The sequence below is a fragment of the Drosophila persimilis genome, unplaced genomic scaffold (genome assembly GCF_003286085.1).
Source record: "Drosophila persimilis strain 14011-0111.01,24,50 unplaced genomic scaffold, DperRS2 tig00000572-arrow-pilon, whole genome shotgun sequence".
NCBI classification, from domain to species: domain Eukaryota; kingdom Metazoa; phylum Arthropoda; class Insecta; order Diptera; family Drosophilidae; genus Drosophila; species Drosophila persimilis.
Window position 1 is genome coordinate 823,597 of NW_020825321.1, and position 22,327 is coordinate 845,923.

The following is a 22,327-nucleotide window of genomic DNA, read 5'->3' on the forward strand; positions in this document are numbered from 1 at the left end:
GGGACAAAGCCTGCCTCCTATCTATCTGTGCGAGCGATGCATCAGTTGGCAATAGACGAGCAGATGGCGTTTCCAGTTGGAGCTGAAATCCTTCGCCGTGACTTCTACGTGGATGACTTGATATCTGGAGCCAGCTCGCAGGAGGAGGCTATCTGGATTCGGGAGCAAACTACTGGAATTTTGTCTAGAGGTCAGTTCAGATTGAGGAAATGGTGTTCGAACGTCCCTGCTGTGCTGGATGGAGTTCCGGAAGAGGACAAGGAAACATTTTTGAAGTTCGACGATGGCAGCCATGTGACTAAAACTTTAGGACTTGCGTGGGATCCGGTTTCTGATCTACTATTATTTTCGTTCTCGGCCCATCAATCTTCTTTGAATTCCTGCAGGCGCTCTGTTTTGTCATCCATAGCGCGATTCTACGATCCTCTCGGACTAGCTGGTCCCGTAATTACTAAATCCAAAATCTTTCTCCAGCGTTTGTGCCAAGAGAAGTTGTCCTGGGACAAGCCTTCCAGTCGCACTGAACACCGAGTGGCAAGAAATATGCACCAGTTTTGGTCAGATTCGTCGACTTGAATTTCCTCGGCTTCCAGACTCTACGCTGGAAATTCACGGATTTTAACAGTTGCTTTTCTACATGGACTAAAGCGCTTCATATGTACTAGACGAAAGCCGCGGAAAATTTGGTCAGACAACGCAACCAATTTTGTCGGCGCTAAGAATGAGCTGATGGAATTAAAGCGCCTGGTCCTCAGCGATGACCATCAGAAGGCGCTGCTGGATTTGTGCTTGGTCGAGGCTATAGACTGGCATTTCATTCCTACGCGCTCCCCTCATTTTGGTGGTCTATGGGAGGCTGCAGTGAAGACGGCCAAGTACCACTTCTACCGTGCGATAGGCAACTCGGTTCTTGGATTTGACGAGCTGCGGACGCTGTTGTGCCACATCACGGCAGTGATTAATTCAAGACCTTTAGTTTCAATTTCAGAGAGCCCTGCCGATCTAGATGTTCTAACTCCAGCGCATTTCTTGAATGGTGGCCCTCCTGCTTCGTTCGCTGAGCCTGACGTCACGCATCTAAACTTCGATCGCCTGGACGGCTGGCAGCGCGTTTCGTACATGCAGCAGCTCTTTTGGTCCCGGTGGAAGGAGGAGTACACTGCGCAGTGGCGCACTGCGAAGCCTAGTTTAGCAGTTTTGTCAAGGATGAGAATCGTCCTCCCATGAAGTGGCCACTGGCGAGAGTGGTCGAGCTTTTGCCTGGACGATATGGCGTTTCCCGAGTTGCTGTGCTGAAGACGTCATCTGGAATCACAAAGCGCGCCGTCAACAAGCTGTGCCTGCTGCCCCTTAAAGATGCTGTTGAAAGTCAGGCTTCCAACGGGGAGTATGTCGGGTCAAGCAGCTTAAATATTTTAAATTATTGCCAGTGGTGCGGCCCAAAGGAAATGCATTTTGGTGTTGTCGTTTCCAATGCCCCCACTGCAAAGATCATTTGCTACCGCATATGCGCATGCATCGGAATTATTTCGTCTCTTTATGTCGCAATCTCTCGGACTCGGCTTAACAGCGTCCCCGAGCAGCTCTAACGCTCTCGGGCTATCATACGCACTCGGTCGCGTCTAAGCTTGCTGCAAAGGGCCCGGCAGATGGGCCCGTCAGCCTGGGCAGCCTGCATGGGCAGTCTTGAGCTAATCGTCGCAGCTATTACATTAACATCCTCGCATCAATCGTTCGCCCAATCATCCCCTTATGTACATACGCGATAAGTTGGTTTACATATGCAAATAAATTGTGAATTATAAACAGCCTCTCGACTTTCATTAACTTCAAATTGCAACAGTTATTAAAAACGCTTAATAGCTTAACATCGTATATTTAGATACAAAAAATATTTAATAAACAAAGAAGTCAAGAACCGACGGCGTTTACATAATATTTATATAATTTATAATCAACCTTGTTCAAATAAGGATATAAATGTGTAATTATATTACTGTAATATTTTATATTTTGTAGTATACATCAAACAAATAACAGTTTTATTTTATTTCCCGCGCCCTATTGTACCATACCCCCACCCCCTGCCCATTCTTCATTAATTTTGTGACGGTAGGTCAGTTCATCAAAAGACCCAAAATAAGAACTAAACTCAAATTTCAGTTCTAGCGGCCAGCAACACTAAACATACACGCAAAGTACGTGAAAATGCATGTGCAACCATATATTAAAATATGCTGGTGGCACAACGGAACAATAAATCAATAAAACAAATAATCACATATTTTTGTCAAAACATATTGCGTGTGTACTAACACATGCAAAGATTGTTGTCTCTGCGTTTGGCTCATGATGTCGCGTCGGTACCGGACGCCAGAGCCGAAGTCCCTGGGAGCTCGTTCTGGGAGCTCGACGTGTGATCGGCTCTCGTAGTAAGAACTGTTACATTTATATACTGTATGGTTAGTGGTTGTAGTTAGCCTCTGTCATCTCCAACGAATGCCTCCAATGGCAGGTTTGAACATGGTATAGAAGCTTGTCCAAGCTGTTTAGGCTTCGCTGAACTTGGCCAGCTGCAGTTGTGGCATGTATGTACAATATGGTTTGGGATTCACTTTGGTTCATTCGAAACGTAGAACAATGCGTGGGCTGAGAACGCTTGCGCAACTCACGCTGTAGAATAGTTCTCAGTTTTAGAGTCAGTTAGAGTCAATTTGGCCACCAACTCTAGAAATCCTTTTAAGTTTTCATCCAAGCTGCGCGACCTTTCACCGTTCAATTAAGAAACGAGAAAGTCGTCGAAGATGGCCTTTTTCTTGAGGCTCAATAATGCAACCCGGCTAGAAGTTGGATCAGCCATTCGATGGTGTGCCATCCGAGGCGGACCCGATACTTGTCGTCTCTCATTTTATCTAAGTTTTATTTTAAATTTGTTTGTTTTATTTTTCGCTAAACTATCTGAACCAGCAGAATTTTTCGAGCCGGCTGCAGCGAAAAACGCGAAAGCGAAGATGAAGTGCACCGGCACATTTATATGCGGAATGTATGCGCCGGCAAAGCAAGGAAGCAACGACCGAAAAAACAAAAAATATGCACAAGTGAACGATCGAGATTTTGCTCTGATTCATGTTTGGATTCCAGAGAGACTGGATTAAGAAACGGGCGAAGCAGAAGGCTTACCCAAGATTTTGCGAAGGGGAGCGTTAATGTTATATGTATTGATTCGCAAAATCATATCAAATCAATTAAGCAAAAAATATTTGTTTTTTTTTATGCAACGAAAATTAAATTCAAATTTTTTTCTACTAATAAGCATGCACTTTCTCCCCCTGGGTACGCCCTTGAGCGGAGCTCTTCTTATGCTTACGGTTGGTTGCTTACGGTCTAAAACCATAAATACCACATCATTCGTAGTCCTAACGGAAGGAAACACTTCAAAAATGGGCCTATTAAAAAATTGTTATTCGATTAACTCTGCCGAATCAATAGCTACATATATAACATACAAAGCAATACAACTAATTAAATCTTATTAAATCAACAATGCCCTTTAAGTACACACACAATAACAATATATCAGGCATTAATAAACATTTCAAAGTAAACATGATACAAAGGCAACCCTACAAAATTTTAACAAACATCGAACTGGTATCATTTTATCAATCCTAACGAAATAACAGCTGACCAATTCACCAAAAAAATTACACCAAAACACCACATCGAGTATTTAACAAACAAAAATAATTAGACAAAGACTAAAACATACAAGATACCTCAGAAAAATTATCTCGATTCTACAAAAATAAATAATTGTACGCATTGCCACAACAACATTCCATTAACTATAGAAAATTTACTCAAAGAGTGCCCATCCTTACAATTTACAGACATACGCACCAAAAATGGTCTAACAATAATCCACACAGTTTTTTTCTAAACCATCTAAAACTAAAATGGACCAAATCATAAACTATTACTAAAAAAAACCAAATTTATATCAATTAATCCAATTCTTATTTAAAAGTCATATAATATAACTCATATATAATAAATATGAGTATGTAATATGATTAATAATATAAATAATATTACATATTATCATATTACAATAACATAGCCGAAAGTCATAGTAACCAGTGGTATTCTACAATAAGCTTGGTTAATAGTTTCCAAATCTAACATATAAATAAATAAATATCATATGTGTGCGTCTATGCATTGAGATCTTAATTTACATGAGCGCGACAACAGATACTCTAATTCAATTTGGATATCAGATGTTAGATGAGATAATTTAAATTTCTTAAGAGCTTTTGACGGCTGCTGCTTCGAACAGTTACTTTAATTGAGCAACGGTGAAAGAATTCTTTAATATCCATTGATATATAATTGATTGATTAATTGATCTAATATATAATTGGAGTGTTAATTATTTATTGTTGGTTTAAATAATAACCTACCTAGCTTAAATTTTCGGGGCGAGATTATAGTTGAATATTCTAAACCATAAAAGAAAATCAATTCGATCAGTTCCTGCTTTGTTAATCGATGACTTCATAAAAATTAGAATCAAAGCTCTATCACTTCATTTTAAGATTCCGCGTGAAGATGGTTTATAATGTCATACCCCAAAGTACAGCTTTTTTATAGTGGATATGTGTAACACCCAGACGCATTTCTGCGTATTACAACGTACCCAATGGTGAGCCCTTTTCTGTCGATCACGAAGCCCTTCGGCATAAATGCAGAACTTGCGTCTCGTGTGTGATATTCAGCGCATCCGGTGGTCGTCACGGTCTACTTACTTGACAAGATTTCAGAAATCGGAGCGAAAGTATGGCTACATCCGAGGAATATATCGATCAACGTTGTCAGGTAGGCTGCTATGCTCCCTACGCTCTTTTACAACCTTTGCAGTTGTCCTGTTCCTTTGACATGATTTATGTTTTAATTTGAGCATATGCCAATGCTAATATTCGTTGAAAAATTAGAAGAGTTTTTCGAATGAATTAACTGAAAACTTTGGGTGGCTGTAATTTAAATTATTTATTCGGCGGGGCGAAAATTTGATACGCTCGATCTATTTCAATGTTAGCGAACAACTATATTTCCTTCACAATTCAAATCTCTTACTCTAGCTAACCTACGGTGGCAAAGCGGGGCGAATTCGCCAAGAGCGAGAGAGCGAGCTTTTATTGCGCTCCCGCTTTGCCCTAGCCTAACTTACACTAGACTTCATAATTAAGATCAATAACTAATAATGGATGCCATGGATGGAAGGTCACGCAACACCGGCCCCGTTGAACGCCTGCATCGGCTTCAACACATTGGGAGCGGCGCCAATTTGTGTATGGCCCGCCGAAAAACCGCTCCAGTGCTAGTACTTATTTCGACGACCCTGACCATGCCGTCCTCTCCTGCGTGCGTGGCGATGACCCTCCCCACGAGCCACTCCTGAGGCGGCAGATTGTCCTCGGCCACGATGACGAGGTCTCCTTCCTCGAGGTTCGGTTGCCGCTGGTGCCATTTGCCCCGAATTTGCAGCCCCAGGACATATTTGCGGGACCATCGCTGCCAAAACGCTTGCCTGACTGACGAGACAAGTCGCCATCGCCGCAAGCAACTAAGACTCTCCTGGTCCGGAGTCCGCAGTGCTGGGGGCGATGAGCGACCCGCCTGTCAGCAGGTGCCCGGGTGTTAGGGCCTCGCCGTCGCATCATCCAAGAGATGGCTCCCAGCGGCCTCGAGTCTGATCCGCAGAGCGCTGAGATGGCGGCTCGCTCCGACGAAGTTCGTCCCGTTGTCGCAATGAACGACTTGGGGATATCCTCGGCGCCCGACGAACCTTTGAAAAGCCAACAAAAAACAATCAGTGGTTAGATCGGAAACTATTTCTAGGTGAACCGCCTTGGACGCAAAACAAACAAAAAGCGCAATGTATGACTTGTATGGGGGCCTTCCGCGAATTTTCAATGTCGTGTGCACTGGTCCACAAAAATCAACGCCGCAAATTGAAAATGGGCGGAGAGCACGGAGTCGATCTGCGGGTAAATTCCCCATGAGTTGCGTCAGCAATCGAGGCTTGCATTTAAAACAGCGCATACATGATCGAACTGTCTGACGGCAGACCTCCTGAGCGTTCACTATCCACACGCTCTGTCGAAGGATGCTCACAAGTGCTCGTGGGCCGACATGAAAATTCGAATGGTGCAGATGACGAATATAGCTTCGCACGAATTGCGAGCGCTTAGTCAAAAGCAGAGGAAACTTGGCATCGTATGATATAGGAGCTTTGGCTAGTCGCCCCCCCACTCGCAACAACGAAAAGTTACACCAAGTCCCTGTGTCTTCATGGATGAATGGGTTCAATCGCTGAAGACTAGGACCAACTGTAGATCCTTTCCTAACCTTTCCGATTTCTCCTTGATACTCGTGATGCTGTACGATTTCGACAATTTTATAAAAGGCTTCATTGTATTCGGTCGGTGAGATAGTTTTTTCGAAATTTAGGCTTGGGTCTTTACATTTTCTTATAAAGCGGAACACATACACGAACACTCTAAGCAGTTTGAGGTGTGACGAGAATCCCTCGATGACATCTAACAGCTCCGAACTTCGCACAGCCGCGGTCAGCCCGACCGCAGTCTTCCTCTTTTCCAGCTGAAGATCATCGGAGTGTTCGAAATGAGCGTTCTTGGGCCAGTTTTCTTCTTCCTCTTTCAGAAATGATGGTCCTTCGAACCAAATTGACTGAACGATTTCGTCGACGTCACAACCTCTTGAGACAATATCTGCTGGGTTCTGTTTCGTGGGTACATGCCGCCACGTAGCATCATCTGACCACTCTTGAATCTCAGCCACTCTATTTGAAACGAAAGTCGACAACGACGATGGATGAGACCGGATCCAATGGAGAGTTACCTCTGAATCCGACCAATAAACGACTCGTTCAATGGGCACGTTTAATAGGGGCTTGATTCTGTGACAGAGATCTGCGAGAAGGTGAGCGGCACATAACTCAAGCCTTGGGAGCATTTTGGTCTTGAGCGGCGCTACTTTGGATTTCGAAGTCAACAATGATACTTTTAAACCTACTGCAGTTCTGCTACGTATATAGACGCACGCTCCATACGCTCTCATGGAGGCGTCAGCAAAGGCATGTATTTGAACCGGTGACATCGGATCGGAATACACAATCCGAGATATGGATATGTCTTCCAATTGAGATAGTGTATTTTTCAACTTATTCCGCGCTGTTTCCAAATCCAGCGGGATCGACTCATCCCAATCTAGTTTGTTAAGCCAAAGCTCCTGCAATAGGATCTTGCCTTTTATAACGATAGGACTTAATAAACCAAGGGGGTAAAACAACTTTGATGTCACCCATAACTGAATTGTCAATTTTGAACTTAAAGCCATCGTCAGTAGGTAACCATGAGATTCCTAACGCCTTTGTCGACTCTGAATCCGAGATTGTTATGGGTTTTGGCTGTGCTCTCAGATGCGGTGATCTCGGGTGAGTTTGAAAACCACTTAGTCAACTCAAACGCTGCGGTCTGAAGAACCTGAGACACTTCGGACTTAATTGCCCTTAGCTCCTCTACGCATGCAGCACCAGTCAACAAGTCATCGACGTAAAAGTCGGACCCAATATCGTTAGCAGCTCTAGGGAATGAGAGCTTCGCAGACTCACTCAACCTTTTCAAACACCGGATAGCTAAGAATGGGGCTGGTCCAGTCCCATAGGTTACAGTGTTGAGCTTGTATAATCTCAAGGATTCAGAAGGGTCTCTTCTCCACACTATGAGCTGAAACTGCCGATCCGCTTCGTTCACCGTCACTTGGCGATACATCTTTTTAACATCAGCAGTCAGGGCAAACCTGTGCAGACGGAAACGGAGCAGTGTCGAGTATAATTCCTCTTGAATGGTAGGTCCCACCATCAGAATATCATTTAAGGCCACCTGTGAGGACGTCTTGGACGAAGCATCGAACACGACTCGGAGCTTGGTAGACGTACTTTGGGGCCTCAGAACACACTGATGAGGGATTACGTAGTGTGGAGTAGAAGGAATCGTATTGTCAGTAGGAGACATATGACCTAAGGAGAGGTACTCTTCCATGAATTCCAAGTATATTTTTTTCAACTCAGGGTCACGATGCAATCGTCTTTCAAGCGACAAAAACCGCCGTTTCGCAACCTCAAAAGAGTTGCCTAAACAATTTGGATCTGATTTAAACGGGAGCCTTACGTCGAACCGACCTGATGATAGTACCTGAGTCGTCTTACGATAGTGTTCTTCACACAGCTTGTGCTCAGGTGTTTCAATTTTCTTGGTAGATGGCATTTCTTCCAGTGACCAAAACATTTTCAAGGTCCTATCGATGGATACTAGCAACTCTTCACTGCAACTCAAACTGTTTGTAATTTGAGGAGCAGAACTCCTGGAAACATATTTTCCCGACACAACCCAACCAAGAAGGGTTTTCTGAAGAGTTGGAAAGTCAGGACCTTGTTTAATTTGACCAACAGCTAATAATTCAAAGAACGATTCTGCTCCAATTAACATATCTATTCTTTGTGGCTTGTAGAAATAAGGGTTTGCCAGTGGTAGGTTCTCTGGGATTCGCCAGTCAGTCACATTCACTGACTGGTCAGGGTGATAACCTGAAATTGATTTCAGGATCCAAAAATCAAAGGAGAACTCACTACCATTTATTCGCGACTTCACCACTGTGTGTATTTTATCCTTTACTTGAGAATTAGATTCACCAATTCCAAGCAAGTTAATACAGGACTCCTCTCTACGGATCTGTAAGCGCATGCAAAACATGTAACGTGGAAGGTAGATTCCGATTTGATGGAGGAGAAGGACTCTCTTGGGGTGGTGGCAATGCGAGACTATTAGCCGACACTGTGTATCGATGCAATAATGTATGATGTGAGCGGCTGCACACTCGACATTTGTTGCATTTTACAACAGCGTAGCAGACAGATGCTGGTATCGACGATTCAAGACTTTCTCAAAGTCGGACCAAAGCGGCAACTTCTCATAAGTAAGCTGTTCATCCCACTTTTGTTTCGTCACTGCGTCGACTCTGTTTAAAACGAGATGAATGAGCATTGCATTTGAAATTTTTGTATCATCCCCGATCGACAGTAACGATCCGTAAATCGACGAGAGTGTCGGAGAGAGGGCGACAGTGATTGCAGTAAACGATAGATGTACATATGTACATATAACTGTTGCGTCCAAATAGCGGTTCACATATGTCTGTATGTGTCGATATGTATGTATTTATGTGTGTTTAGTTATATTTATGCAATTACTAATAAAATGCATGCAATCAAGCTCTACTATATGTACATATATCATACGTCTGTGCCTAGAGTTGAAGGCGATCTGCAAGGTTTTCAGCACAAGACACCTCAAAGACAGATCTGAATGTCTTTTGCTCAGCCTTCAATTTTCTGCACAAATACCTCTGATTCCTCTTTTGGATCTTTGAATCCAACTGCTACTTTCCTGGCTTTATCGCAGGGCATCCCTCGGCGGTAGCAGAAATTTGCACAAAAATTATTCTTGGCGCGACCGACGCAATGATATTATGCAAATTGATTGCCGATTGACACACACCACGACGCGGGCAACGAATATGTTTTCATATGCTGCAATTTCTTGTGTCACTGTCACTTATTGTTGTTGCCTATAATTAACTTTACAGTCCACCCGGGGCGGCATGCAAAATTAGAAGAGTTTTTCTAATGAATTAACTGAAAACTTTGGGTGGCTGTAATTTAAATTATTTATTCGGCGGGGCGAAAAATTGATACGCTCGATCTATTTCAATGTTAGCGAACAACTATATTTCCTTCACAATTCAAATCTCTTACTCTAGCTAACCTACGGTGGCAAAGCGGGGCGAATTCGCCAAGAGCGAAAGAGCGAGCTTTTATTGCGCTCCCGCTTGGCCCTAGCCTAACTTACACTACACTTCATAATTAAAATCAATAACTAATAATCGCCGACATGGATGGAAGGTCACGCAACATTCGTAGTCCATAGCACCTTCGGATGAATGGAATATCTTATATTTGGCTCGTACTCGAATGCGAGGCAAATAAATGAAATTGGCTTTGTCTGCTATTTTCTCTATAAGAGTCAATTACGTATCGGCGCGCTGATCTCTACTCTATAACACATAAATTTAACAAATTGCTATTCTTACTGATGAATATCCGTATGCAAACGTCCACGCACATACACAAAAAAGACAGAGGAGGTTAGGTTAGGTTAGGTCAGGTCCCAAAGATGTGGTTGTTTTGACGTCAAGGCAAGTTTGGGGGGTCATGTAATCAGTTGATCTGGTCATTTTCCTGCCGATTGAACAATGCCCGTATCCTTGTGGCGATAGATTTCCTGATGCTATGAGGCGTTGTGCTGCCTTTCCCGCAATCAGGCGAGCGTGAATGTCCAGGGGGTCGATTCCGAGTATGGTTTCGAGTGCTTTTGTTGGGGTTGACCTCAACGCCCCTGTAATACAGAGCAGAGCCTGTCGCTGAGTCTTCTCCATAAGCTTATGGTATGTCTTCTTTTCAGTAGCCTGCCACCACACTAAGGCTCCATACAGCAGAGTTAGTCGCACCACCGAGATGTAGATCCAGTGAATTAGAGCAGGTGACAGGCCCCATGTGCTGCTGAGCATCTTCTTGGATGCATAAAGCGCAATGGTAGCCTTCTTCACCCTTTCCACTACATTGGGCCTCCATGCCAGCTTGCTGTCCAGTACTGTGCCTAGGTATTTCACCTGTGATTTTGGGGTCAGCCTAGTTTGGTCAATTTTCGGGGGGGTCCATATCGGTACCTTGTACCTCTTGGTAAAGAGGATGAGGTCCGTCTTGTCCGCGTTGATACTGAGTCCTACCTCTTCCGCCCACTCACGTATCTCCCTGAGTGTACGTTCCATTAAGGAGCTGAGGGTCGATGGACATACACCCGTAATAAGTATGCTTATGTCATCTGCATAAGCTGTTATCTTTGGGGCCTTCCTTTCAAATCTCTTGATGAGGTCGTCGACCACCAGATTCCACAGTAGTGGCGACAGGACTCCACCCTGAGGTGTGCCTCTGTGTGCCCCCTTTACCATGGAAGCAGTGCCCCACTCCGATTGCACCCGTCTGCAACTTAGGAGGTTTTTGATCCAGACGTTGATTGCAGGGTGTATGTTATTCGCTTCTAGGCGACTTGTTATTGCGGTTGTGGCCACGTTGTTGAATGCTCCTGAGATGTCCACAAATGCTCCCAAAGCATACTTTTTGTTGTGAAGGGCGCTCTCGATGGTGGCTACTAGCGAGTGTAGTGCCGTCTCCACTGATTTCCCTTTAGTGTAGGCGTGTTGGTTTGTTGACATCAGTCCGCCTACCTCATTCCTGATGTGCAAATCGAACAGCTTTTCTAGTGTTTTTAGTATAAAGGAGGTAAGGCTTATCGGTCTGTAATCCTTGGGACTCACGTGGCTGCACTTTCCTGCCTTAGGGAGGAAGACAACTCTCGAGGTTCTCCATTGGATGGGGATATAGCTCGTACTTAGGCATGCTGAGTATATTGCGAAGAGCCATGGGGTAATAACCTCTTTGTTCAATTGAATCATGGGTGGGAATATCCCGTCCAGTCCTGGTGTGTTTATACCCGCAAAGGAGTCTATGGCCCAGTGGATTCTCTTAGTGGTTAACAGACCTATTGCGGGGTGCTGTTCCTCGGTTGCTAGGTCCTGATGCTCCTTGGCGTCAGTGACCTCGGTACATCCAGGGAAGTGCGCCTCCATTAGTGCTGTTAGGGCTTCATTACTGCCCTCTGTCCACTGTCCGTTGTCTAGTTTTAGTTGGCTCCGTACTGTGGGCTGCTTTGAAAGCAGCTTCCGGAGCCTAGCGGCTTCGGGCACCTTCTCGATGTCGGAGCAGAAGTTTCTCCACGAGTTCCTTTGTGCCTTACGTATTTCCTTCTTGTAGCTCCTAAGTAGGATTTTATATTCCTCATTGACAATCAATTCGTTCGCTTGTTTGGTGATCTTGAAGAATTCCTTGAGGTTGTTCCTTTGGAGAGAGAGATCTCGGTTCCACCAGAGTGGCTTGGATCTCCTCTTCGTTCTCGAGGGTTTGCACGATGCATGGTAGGCGTTCAGTAACTCGTTGGATAGGGTCTTTAGGGACTTCTCTATATCCTCCGCGGATTTCATTGAGCCCGGATTCGCGAGCTTCGAAGTAACTGTCTTTTTAAACTTTGCCCAGTTTGTGTTCCGGGGGTTTCTATAGACTGTTATCTTCGAAGAGTGTTTGAATTCGCACTTGAACTGAATGTACTTATGGTCTGAGAAGGATGGTCTTTCGAGGACTCTCCAGTCAGATACCAAAGTACTCTTTCCCGTGACAAGAGTTAGGTCTAGCACGTTTGACGAGGTGGGACCCACGAAGGTGTGTTCCTCCCCCACGTTTGCTACGTCTAAGTTAGTGGATAAGATAAAGTCTAGGAGGGACTCACCTCTATAGTTTATGTCGGGGCTTCCCCACACATTGTGATGGGCGTTGGCGTCTGCTCCGATGAGGAGTTGGAGATTTTTGGAGCCGGCTTCTGTTACCAGACTCCTAAGTTCTTCCGGGGGGGCGGGCCTGTCGTGTGCCATGTAGCAGGAACCTGGCATTAGGCGCTTTTCCTCGCTCTCCAGCATCACCACTGTCAGGTCATCCGTGCTGTAATGAGACATAAGATGAGCATGGATTCCCTTCCGTACGAGTACGGCGGTTCTGTTCCTGCTTACCGATGTTGCGTAGAGAAAGTTGTAATTTGAGGACTTTAGTCCGGCCACAGAGTTACCTGACGCAATCCACGGCTCCTGGACTAAAGCTATGTCGGCGGGCCCTTGCTCCATGGCAATGAGGAGCTCTGCCGACGCTACCTTGCTTTTATGAAGATTGAGTTGCAGCACCCTTAGTGTCATGGGTGGCTAACTCAACCTCGCACGACGGGTTGACTATGATTGTCAGGTCACCGTCCTCCTCCTCCTCCGAGTCGTCCAGCGCAAGACCCTGGGCGGCCTCCACTATGGTCTACAGACCAAGGTCCTTCTCGGCCTCGCCTGCCTGGAGGGTGTGCGCATCTTTGTCCTCGGGGTGGCGCTTTTTCAGCCGTAGGTATACGCTACCTACGCCCCACGCCATCTTCCCGAACTTGGGATACAAGATGTCCTCCACCTCCTTGCTGATCTGGAGGATCACGTGCTGGCCCCCTCGTTGGGTAGTGGGCTACCGGCGTGCAGAACCTTCCAGTCAGCCGTTGGCACGTCCGGATTTTGCCTCTGCAGCAGCTTCAGTGCTCGCTACCCCTGGACATCAATAGGGAAGAGTACCTTCGCCTTTGGTATGGACGGGATCAGCTCCCTGTCTACCACCTCCAGCTTGGCCCCCTCCCACAGAGCTTCCAGTAGGGGCACCTTCTGCACCAGCCACTGCCGCGTTGGGTCGTCATTACATTTGAGGATTTTGACCCCGTTCAGCCATCCCGCTCCATCGAACGTGGGCATGGGAGCGCTGGGGTCCTCCTCCATTCGCGAGAATAGTGTCTCGACGAGCTGCGCTTGGACTAACTTCCACTGCGCCGCCGTCATCTTCCCGTTCTCGTCGCTGCGGTCGATCAGGACCACAATGAAATGTCTCTTGGACACCTCGCTCATGGCCTTCTGTCTCGGCTTCCTCGTCTTCGGCTGGGGGGTGGCGACCTTGCGCCTGCGTTGCCGCTTGCTCGCCGGAGTGTCTTTGGCAGCACTCTCGATCGAGCGTTGCCTATTGGTGGCCAACACACGCTGGCGACACGTAGAGAGGATTGCTCCTCCCCGTTCCCGCCGGTGGTAGCAGTCATTGTTGGGTTGACATCCCAACCCGTGCTTGCTCCTTATCAGCCTCCATATTTGGCCCGAAGGTCCATTAATGTTTTTCGGGGGGACCACCCCCTAGCGTTTTATGCCTGGCCGCCAGGCACCTCTAGCCATGGCCTTGGTTCAGTTCCCCCGACTTTAGATCGGGAAGACGATGGAACATAGCCCTAGCTAGACACTGTATTACCTCGGGCACGGCAAGCGACAGTGCATTATCCTCGCCCGGGATAATGCAGTGTCCATTGCCCAGCCGACACCCTCGTGGAGGGTTCAGCTAGAAGGTTTTTGCAAGCCAACGACATACGAAAATTGAAAACAAAAAATATGAAAATACATTTTTTATTTTATAAATATATAATGAAAACATCAGCAAATATGTTTATATTTATTTTGAGCTCATTAATAATTATTATTATTAATTAATATTAATATTAAGCATGGTAACCTATGTTTCTGCCAAGGCATAAAACGGCTCGTATGTAATTTGCAGAATGTGATATTCGTACAATTGATTGAAAAAACGTAACTTTCAGCGACAAAATAATCAGCTTGGTGGGTCTTGACGGAAAACTTATTTACTGGCTAGATTTACGCCGTGAACGAAAGTCTTGGTATACGCTCAATTTCGGAGGCGGCCTGCTTATAGTATATAGTATAGACTGCATTTGGGCACCGCGGAAGATCGCCTGGATGGCTTGTATCATTTCGAATGACTTCTCAGATGTACATAAGTCTTATGGATGATGTATTAATACACATAGCAAAGCATACTTGAAGGACGACTGAATACGTATCCACGTATCCAAAGGGACAAAGCAGTTCTTTGAGGGCCGAAAAATTGATATTTAATTGTGATCTGCTTGTAGGAGGTTATGTAGTAAGAAAACAATATTTTTTCCAAATTATGCAATTAAAAAGAAAATTTTCATTTTAGTTTACTAATAGTTATTTTCTCATTATCTCTCATTATCTCAGTGCTCAGTTACTAAAAATCGTGTTCTTTAAACCACATTTGTGGTACCATTAGCTTAGATAAGAGATCAAAGTCACGCTCTACGTAGAAAACAGATACATATGTATATGTGCAGTAAAATCAGTAAAACTGACAAGCGGACTGATTTAGTACGTAAGCACTCATTAATGTTTCAAACCAATACAAATTAAAAAAAATAATTGCTTTTTAGTTAAAAATGCCACATGGTAAAGAATTTTCTGAGGAAGAACAGGGAAGGCTCAAGAGAATGAAATTAGCTGGCATAAAAACTGGTCGAATAGCTTCGCTAATGAATTGACATCGAAATACTATTTTAAAACTTTTTATAGATCCGGACGGTTACCGCGTAAATCGTCGACTTGGCCCAGTGTCAACCATAATAAAATTGACACAACCGCACTTGCGGCAGTTTGCTACTGAATATTTAATGAGCTAAACAAAATCAAGGCAGAACTCGGGTTAACAATCCCCAGGCAACGTGTGAGCCAAATTTTGAAAGAAAATTTTAACCTCACATATCAAAAGAAAGTTGGCAAAGTCCGCTTAACTAAATGTTATAATGATGCGCGCATGTCCTTTTTGAAAACATGAGTTCTGGCACCACGAATTAGAAAATTGAATTTTAAGTGATGAAAAAAAATGTAATTTAGACGGCTCAGATGTCCATCATAAATATTGGTGAGACCCGCGTCATACACGGGCAACTTGCTACAAGCCAAACCATGGTGATAAATCGCTTATGATATGGGCTGCCTTTAGTGCTAAAGGAAAGTCTCCAATGTGTTTTATATCCAGCCGGATGAATGCTAAAGCATAACAAGAATTGGTAGATAGTGAACCTTTTTCATTTGCTTAGCATTTCTATGGTGATCAATGGATCAGCAGGATAATGCGCTAATTCATGCTTCCCGGGCCTCAATTTGAGACCCATAATAAACCGTTGATTAAGTGGGCTTCAATGAGTCCAGACTTAAATCCAGACTTAAATGGCGAAATTCTGAGATATACGTTTTATAGTGACATCTTAAAGGAGTGTGTGCACCAAATTTGGTTACTCTAGCCTTAATAGTCTCTGAGATTTGTGGTTGCCTCAGATTTTCGTCCTTTGCGGGGGCGGAAGGGGGTGTGGCGAAATTTGGACAGGAAACGGTCAAGGTCCGATATCACAGGAGTGTGGATACCAAATTTGGTTGCTCTGGCTTTTATAGGTTCTGAGATCCTTGAACTCATATTTTGCAAGTGGCAAAACCGACCATGAAACCTGTGTGTTAGAGTGAGACAGAGCGAGAAAGAGTGAAATTGTTTTCGTGATTCTGGCTGTAATAATTATACGATCTGGTTCAGATGTTGCACTCTAGAAGATAAAGTCATCTTCTACGATTCTGCGTTTTTAGTTTTCTCGTATCGTCGAAATTGTGGATGCCACAGATTTTCGCCCTTTGTGGGGGCGGAAGTGGGCGGGGCAAAGTTTTGAAATATTTTTGGAGCAGTGACATATCACAGAAGTCTGGATCCAAAACATCGTTGCTCTAGCTCTTATAGTCTTTGAGCATTAGGCGCTGAAGGGGACGGACAGACGGACAGACGGACGGACGGACAGACGGACAGACAGACAGGGCTCAATCGACTCGGCTATTGATGCTGATCAAGAATATATATACTTTATGGGGTCGGAAACGATTCCTTCTGGACGTTACACACATACACTTTTACCACAAATCTAATATACCCCAATACTCATTTTGAGTATCGGGTATAAAAAGGTTATGTAAATCCAATCATTTGAAAAAAATCTGGAAGTACCAACATTTTTTTCAACCAGTTAGATACTCTGAGGGATATTTTTATATATATTTTTATATATATTCTACCGGAACCTGGACAGATTTGGGGTCATACTACTCATGTACCCTGCTTAGTCTGGGGACACCTTGGGCAATGGGCAGCTCTGCCCCCTAGTGACCTCGGCATCGGTCGAGAAGCCCTACAAACCTAACATAATGTGGTTTTAATTTTTGTGTGTTTGGGAACTGTTGCGCCTTGGTCTTCTGTAATTTATAACGTAAACAAGTCAGTCAAGTTTTTCTCTCTTAATTAAAGAAGGTTTTTCAAAATTTCTGTTAACGAAAAGTTGGGGGTTTCTAATTTCAGGAGGACCCTATGCTACGTTCGCTGGAAGAGACGCTTCACGAAATTTGGCAACATTTAGCGTGGTTTCGAATGATAAAGATGACTTTGATGACTTAAGCGACCTGAGTGCAGTAGAAATGGACTCAGTGCGAGAATGGGAAATGCAGTTTAAAGGTAATCACGGAACAAATTCGATTGTCAACTTTTAAGATTATCTTTTTATTTTTAGAGAAATATGAGCTTGTTGGCAAGCTGTTACGTACGGGAGAGGAGCCTACTAACTATGAAGATGACGAGGACGATGAAAATATTATTAACAATGATGGAACTGTTGTTGCTCAATCAGTTAATGTATTAAGCGAACAAAAAGATGTCTTGCGGGATCGCCAGTCTAAAAATGTTACATCGGAAACGGAGATATATGCTAAAAAGATCAGTGCGGTAGATGATCACAACTTCAAAGAAGATCAAATTGCTGGAAGTAACATTTCACTTTCCACACCTTCCACCGAAAACAGTTCATTAGGTGAATTACCCATAACCGATTTTTAGCAAGGGAAAGGCTCAAAATTCAAGAACTGTTTGTAGCTTCAATACACAATCGGAACCTGAGAATCATTCAGCAATTTTGTCTTTAAAATTATTATTATTTTTTTTTTAAGTTTAAAACAATTATATTTTGCATTATGAAAAAACTGAATGAGATCACTAAAACGGAGCGGTGTGAACTATGAAGGTAGACACACTCATATTTTTGTTAAAAATTTACTTACGTTATATGATTTTGTTCAATGGGAAAATAACAACAAAAATTGATCATGACTAACATAAAGATTAAAAAATATTGAATAAATGGTCATGGGAGAAATCATTTAATATCATACAAATGAAAAATTGTATATAAATATTGCATATGTATGTATTTATATAAAAGATATAAACATTTTTGGTGGGAATCTATGTATACAAGTTTAACATTATCTGCAATAAAAGTAAAATTTAATAACACACTTAATATGTTTAATGTATCAAAAATATAGTTATGTCAACAGAGGAATTTGTGAACAGTTTGCTTTAAAATATAAAATTTTCTATGGCATTAAATCTTGATTGGCTTCTGCCCATGTGCGAAGAGAATCGTCGGGTAACACAGATAGACAGATACTGCAATAACCAATAAATCTCTGGCCGTTCGTCTTGTTTCACACCTAGTTCTCAGAGACATAGAGACCCAATTTTGTGTGTACGCTCCTGTGATATCACACTGCATCAAGTTTGCTTCACGCCCATTTCCGCCCCCAAAAAGGACAAAAACCTTTGACATCCAAAATTTTAAAGATACAAGAAAACTACTCAGCATCATAGGGAATGACAATGTTTAGCAGATTGCTGAAAATGGATCAGATCGGATTATTATTTGAGTCAGTAGGAGCAAATGAAACTGTAGTCCGTCTACTGCTGAGTCAGCGTTGAACTTTTTGGTTTGAAGTAAGACTGCCGTTCAAATTAGATCACATTATGTTGGGCAGCTACTTTGAGGTTTTGACGAAAAGAGGTGGCAAAAGTCGCAGATTTTTTTTAGCGCTTTCGATACAATAAATACACGCAGAGCTTTTAAAAATCAAACTTTCAAAAAATTCGTAAAAACGGCTATCACAGCTCTTAAATCCCATACAAAATCTTATTTTGACCATTTTTCGTGCGAGGCTGTACCAGGTAAATCGGTATAGAAGACAAACGGCTCCAAAGCGCAGAAAGAGCTTTTAGACTTAGGTAATAAATAGTTCAAAAAACATGTATAAAAAAATCTCGGATTAGAATAATTTGCAATATTAGAATAACTTTCCATTTCGCGCTACCTTTATTATGTTGTTGGTTATGAATGAATAGGCAGGCAAGTATTTCTACCTTTACCTGGATGGATTTAGTTCATCTTAAAACTTTCATATACCATTCCGCGAGGGGGAGAATCTTTTGACAACAGCACGCCAGCCAAGGAAAGACAAAAGACTAGGAACTAAATTATTCAAGAAAAATTTGTAGACAAACTATTACTAAGGGTGGACTGCCCTAAACACGGATTTGGAAACACAAACGATGGCAACTCATCTCGGATATTCTTAGAGAAAAACGAAATTACTGCAGAAATAACTGGGGTGGATATTGATATTATCAAAAGATTGGGTGTCATTTTGAATATTTTACGCAGCAAAGAAAAAATAAATACCCGCAAGCTTGGTGAATATGCCTCGAAGACTGCAGAGCTGTTACTGGAAAAATATCCTGAAAAGAAGCTAACTCCCACGCTTCATAAAATTCTTACACATTATCAAATTTAAATTGAACAGCAGAGCCTACCATTTGGAGAGATGTCTGAACAAGCCCGAGAAACAAAGTTTACAAAAAATACAGTAATATGAATACGTGCAAGACACCACGAATTAAGCAAAACAACATGTTGGCAGCCTTTTCAGATCCATATATTTCATCCATTAGATATGTGAGATCACAAATTAAATTGGCAAGCAGTTATGCTTTAGAAACTATAAGTTTATTAGATATTCCTCCCACTAAACAGGAAGTAGAGTATTATTTTACAGTAATAAAAAAACCAACCATTTTCAAAGTAAAAAAATAGTTTTCTTGTTTTAAATTGGGTTAAGTTGAAAATAAATAAAATAGAGCATTTTACATAGGAAAATATGCACCGGCAACAAAGTTCAACTTTAACCCATTATTGTGAAGCTTTTAGACACTGTAGCATAATTTACTTAAGCAGATTAAATTTTCAAAGATTTTTCTTTCAAATGCAGTCTGTTTCATGAAGATATCTTTATTTGTTCTAATTTACCAAGCTGAAACGGCGGAATTCGCCACTGTGCGACGTTTGGGTTGACATCCCAACCTGTGTTTGCTCCTTTTCAACTTCCATCTTTGGCCCGAAGGTCCGCCAGGCACCCCTAGCCATGGCCTTGTTTCAGTTCCCCCGACTTTAGATCGGGAAGACGATGGAACATTGCCTTAGCTAGAGACTGCATTACCCCGGACAGGGCAAGCGACAGTGCATTACCCTCGCCCGGGATAATGCAGTGTCCTGTGAGGAACCACGGTTCCCACAGGCCGAGTGCGACCAAGAGCACAGTCGGATAAAAGCTGACGGCTGGCCGGATAAGGCGAAGGTCAAGCCAGACGCCCACGGTTATCCGGATGCGGCGAAGAGGCCAAGGGCCTCGAGAGGGGAAGTGCCCTGCTCTCGGAGAGAGAGACACACGAGAGGCAAAGGAAACGGCGGGATCGGGCCGGCAATAATCTGGCGCATGACCAAATAAGGGCATGGGATCACGCCACCGGCCAGGCCCCGTTACGAAGGCCGTGGAAACCAGGAGACGGCGATGGAAAACTACCGACGCCGAGCCGGGGCCTGGCAAGGGGCTATAAAAGGAGGCAGCGGCGTCGAAGCGGGTCTCTTTTCCCGCGGATAAGTAAGCGCGCGCGCACGTTGAGACCCGGTCGAAACGCAAGAGTGATACTCGGTACGAAACAAAGAAGTGTAGTGAAGTGTAGCAGCAGGCAGACAGGCCCCGCCTGCCCCCCCCAGAGTAAGTCTAAATTAAGTGAAGATCCCCGTACGCCGGCGGAAGCTAGGAGGGGAGTGCGAGACGTGGAGTGCGGATTCGAGTGGCGGACCAAAGCAATAGCGGAGGTCAACTTGCCCCAATCAATAGCCTCGACGCTGCCACACCCGACGAGAGCCCCCGCGTGGTGGAGATCGGTAGTTAAGAGAAACTGTAACACCTAGCCCTAAGTCCTAATAGAATTGCGAATAAAGCGAAATTCAAGTAAAGAAAAGGAAAGTCTTATCATTTGTCGTTGGGGGCAACAATAAAAATACGTTGCTGCGAATCTGCCGACCGCTGAGCAAGCCCAGCAAACTCAAGCGAGCCCAAAAAGCAGGTTCGTTACAACTGGCGCCCAACGTGGGGCCTACAACGACAAATAATAGGACAAAGGGAGGGAGAGTATAGACATGAGAATGGGGAAGGGACAATGGATCCATCGGTTGAGAAAGGAGGAGCTTGTCCAATGCGGCCACGCCTTCGGCGTGCGGCTGGAGGGCACCGTGGACGAAATGAGAAGAACATTTAAGGAATGGATGAGGGAACACGAGGATGAGGCAGAGTGGGCCGATCTGATAGAGGTATGGGAGTGTCGGGCGGACAGGTCCTCGCCGACACCCCGGGCGGACGACAAACAAGCCGCGTACGAGCACCTGGCGCCCCCACCCGGCGCAGCCGCGGCTGCGCTGTGGAGGTCCCTAGTCGATATACAAAGAGAGTTGATAGCGAGTCTCTCAGTGCCAATACCGGAACGCTCACACACAGAAACGCCTAGCAGGCCCCGTCACCCAGGAAGGGATCGAAGCCGAGAAACCGAAAGGGAGAAAGTCGAACCAGCCACCACACGGCCAGCACACCTGGACTACGCTAGAGTGGCGAAACAGGTGAGAGAGTGGTCGTTCCGGTTCGACGGTACGACGAAGCCTCTCGAGTTCTTGGAGCAGGTCGAGTGGTCCGCCGAGACGTACGGTCTGGATCCGGATCTGATCCCTAGGGCGATGCCGGAGCTGCTAAAAGGACGGGCGCTGATGTGGTTCGTGGCGAACAATCGGCAGTGGAGAACGTGGAAAGAGTTCTCTTCCAGCTTCCAGGCTTACTTTCTGCCTCGGGGATATTTTGAGAAGTTGCTGCAGGAAGTGAGGATGCGGAAACAGAAGTGGGGCGAGCCGTTCAAAGAATACATGGTAGAGATGCAGACACTTATGCGACCCCTGAAATGTCCCCAAGAGGAGCAAACGGAGTTGATTCGGGAGAATAGCATGCCCGACTTGAGAGCGTATATGAGACCACACCGGTGCAAGGATCTCGACACCATGATGGAACTGGCAGACGAGTTCGAGGCGCTGGAAAGGGACCGCCTAGAGTTCCAACGGGAGAATCCAACCTTGAAAGCCCGGGCAGCGAATCCCTTCCACAAGCCGGCCGATACGACGGCATGTCGGCGATGCAAAGACGGCCCGCTGGAGGAGGCAGCACGGGAGGAAAGGGGAGCGCATGGCCGCTTGCCGACACCGACCAACGGCAATATCGAGGATGGATATGTCAAGAATCCGGCCCAGGCGTGCCGAAGGTGTGGGAGCGCGGATCATTGGAGCCGGGAGTGCAACGGCCGACCGCTCACCTACTGCTGGAGATGCGGAAAAGTGGGCATCTC

General features: G+C 44.6%; 1 protein-coding gene across 2 annotated transcripts in view; it reads left to right on the plus strand.

The window, feature by feature from the left end:
• LOC6603542 (membrane-associated progesterone receptor component 1) overlaps window positions 1-17,678 on the plus strand; it is a 45,989-nt gene extending 28,311 nt beyond the window's left edge. For both annotated transcript variants that reach the window (XM_026990245.1, XM_026990243.1), the window contains exons 3-4: window positions 17,078-17,230; window positions 17,286-17,678. In XM_026990245.1, coding sequence (XP_026846046.1) covers window positions 17,078-17,230; window positions 17,286-17,608 — 476 coding nt within the window. In that variant the 3' untranslated portion in view covers window positions 17,609-17,678. The remainder of the gene's footprint in view (window positions 1-17,077; window positions 17,231-17,285) is intronic.
• The last annotated feature ends 4,649 nt before the right edge of the window (window positions 17,679-22,327 follow it).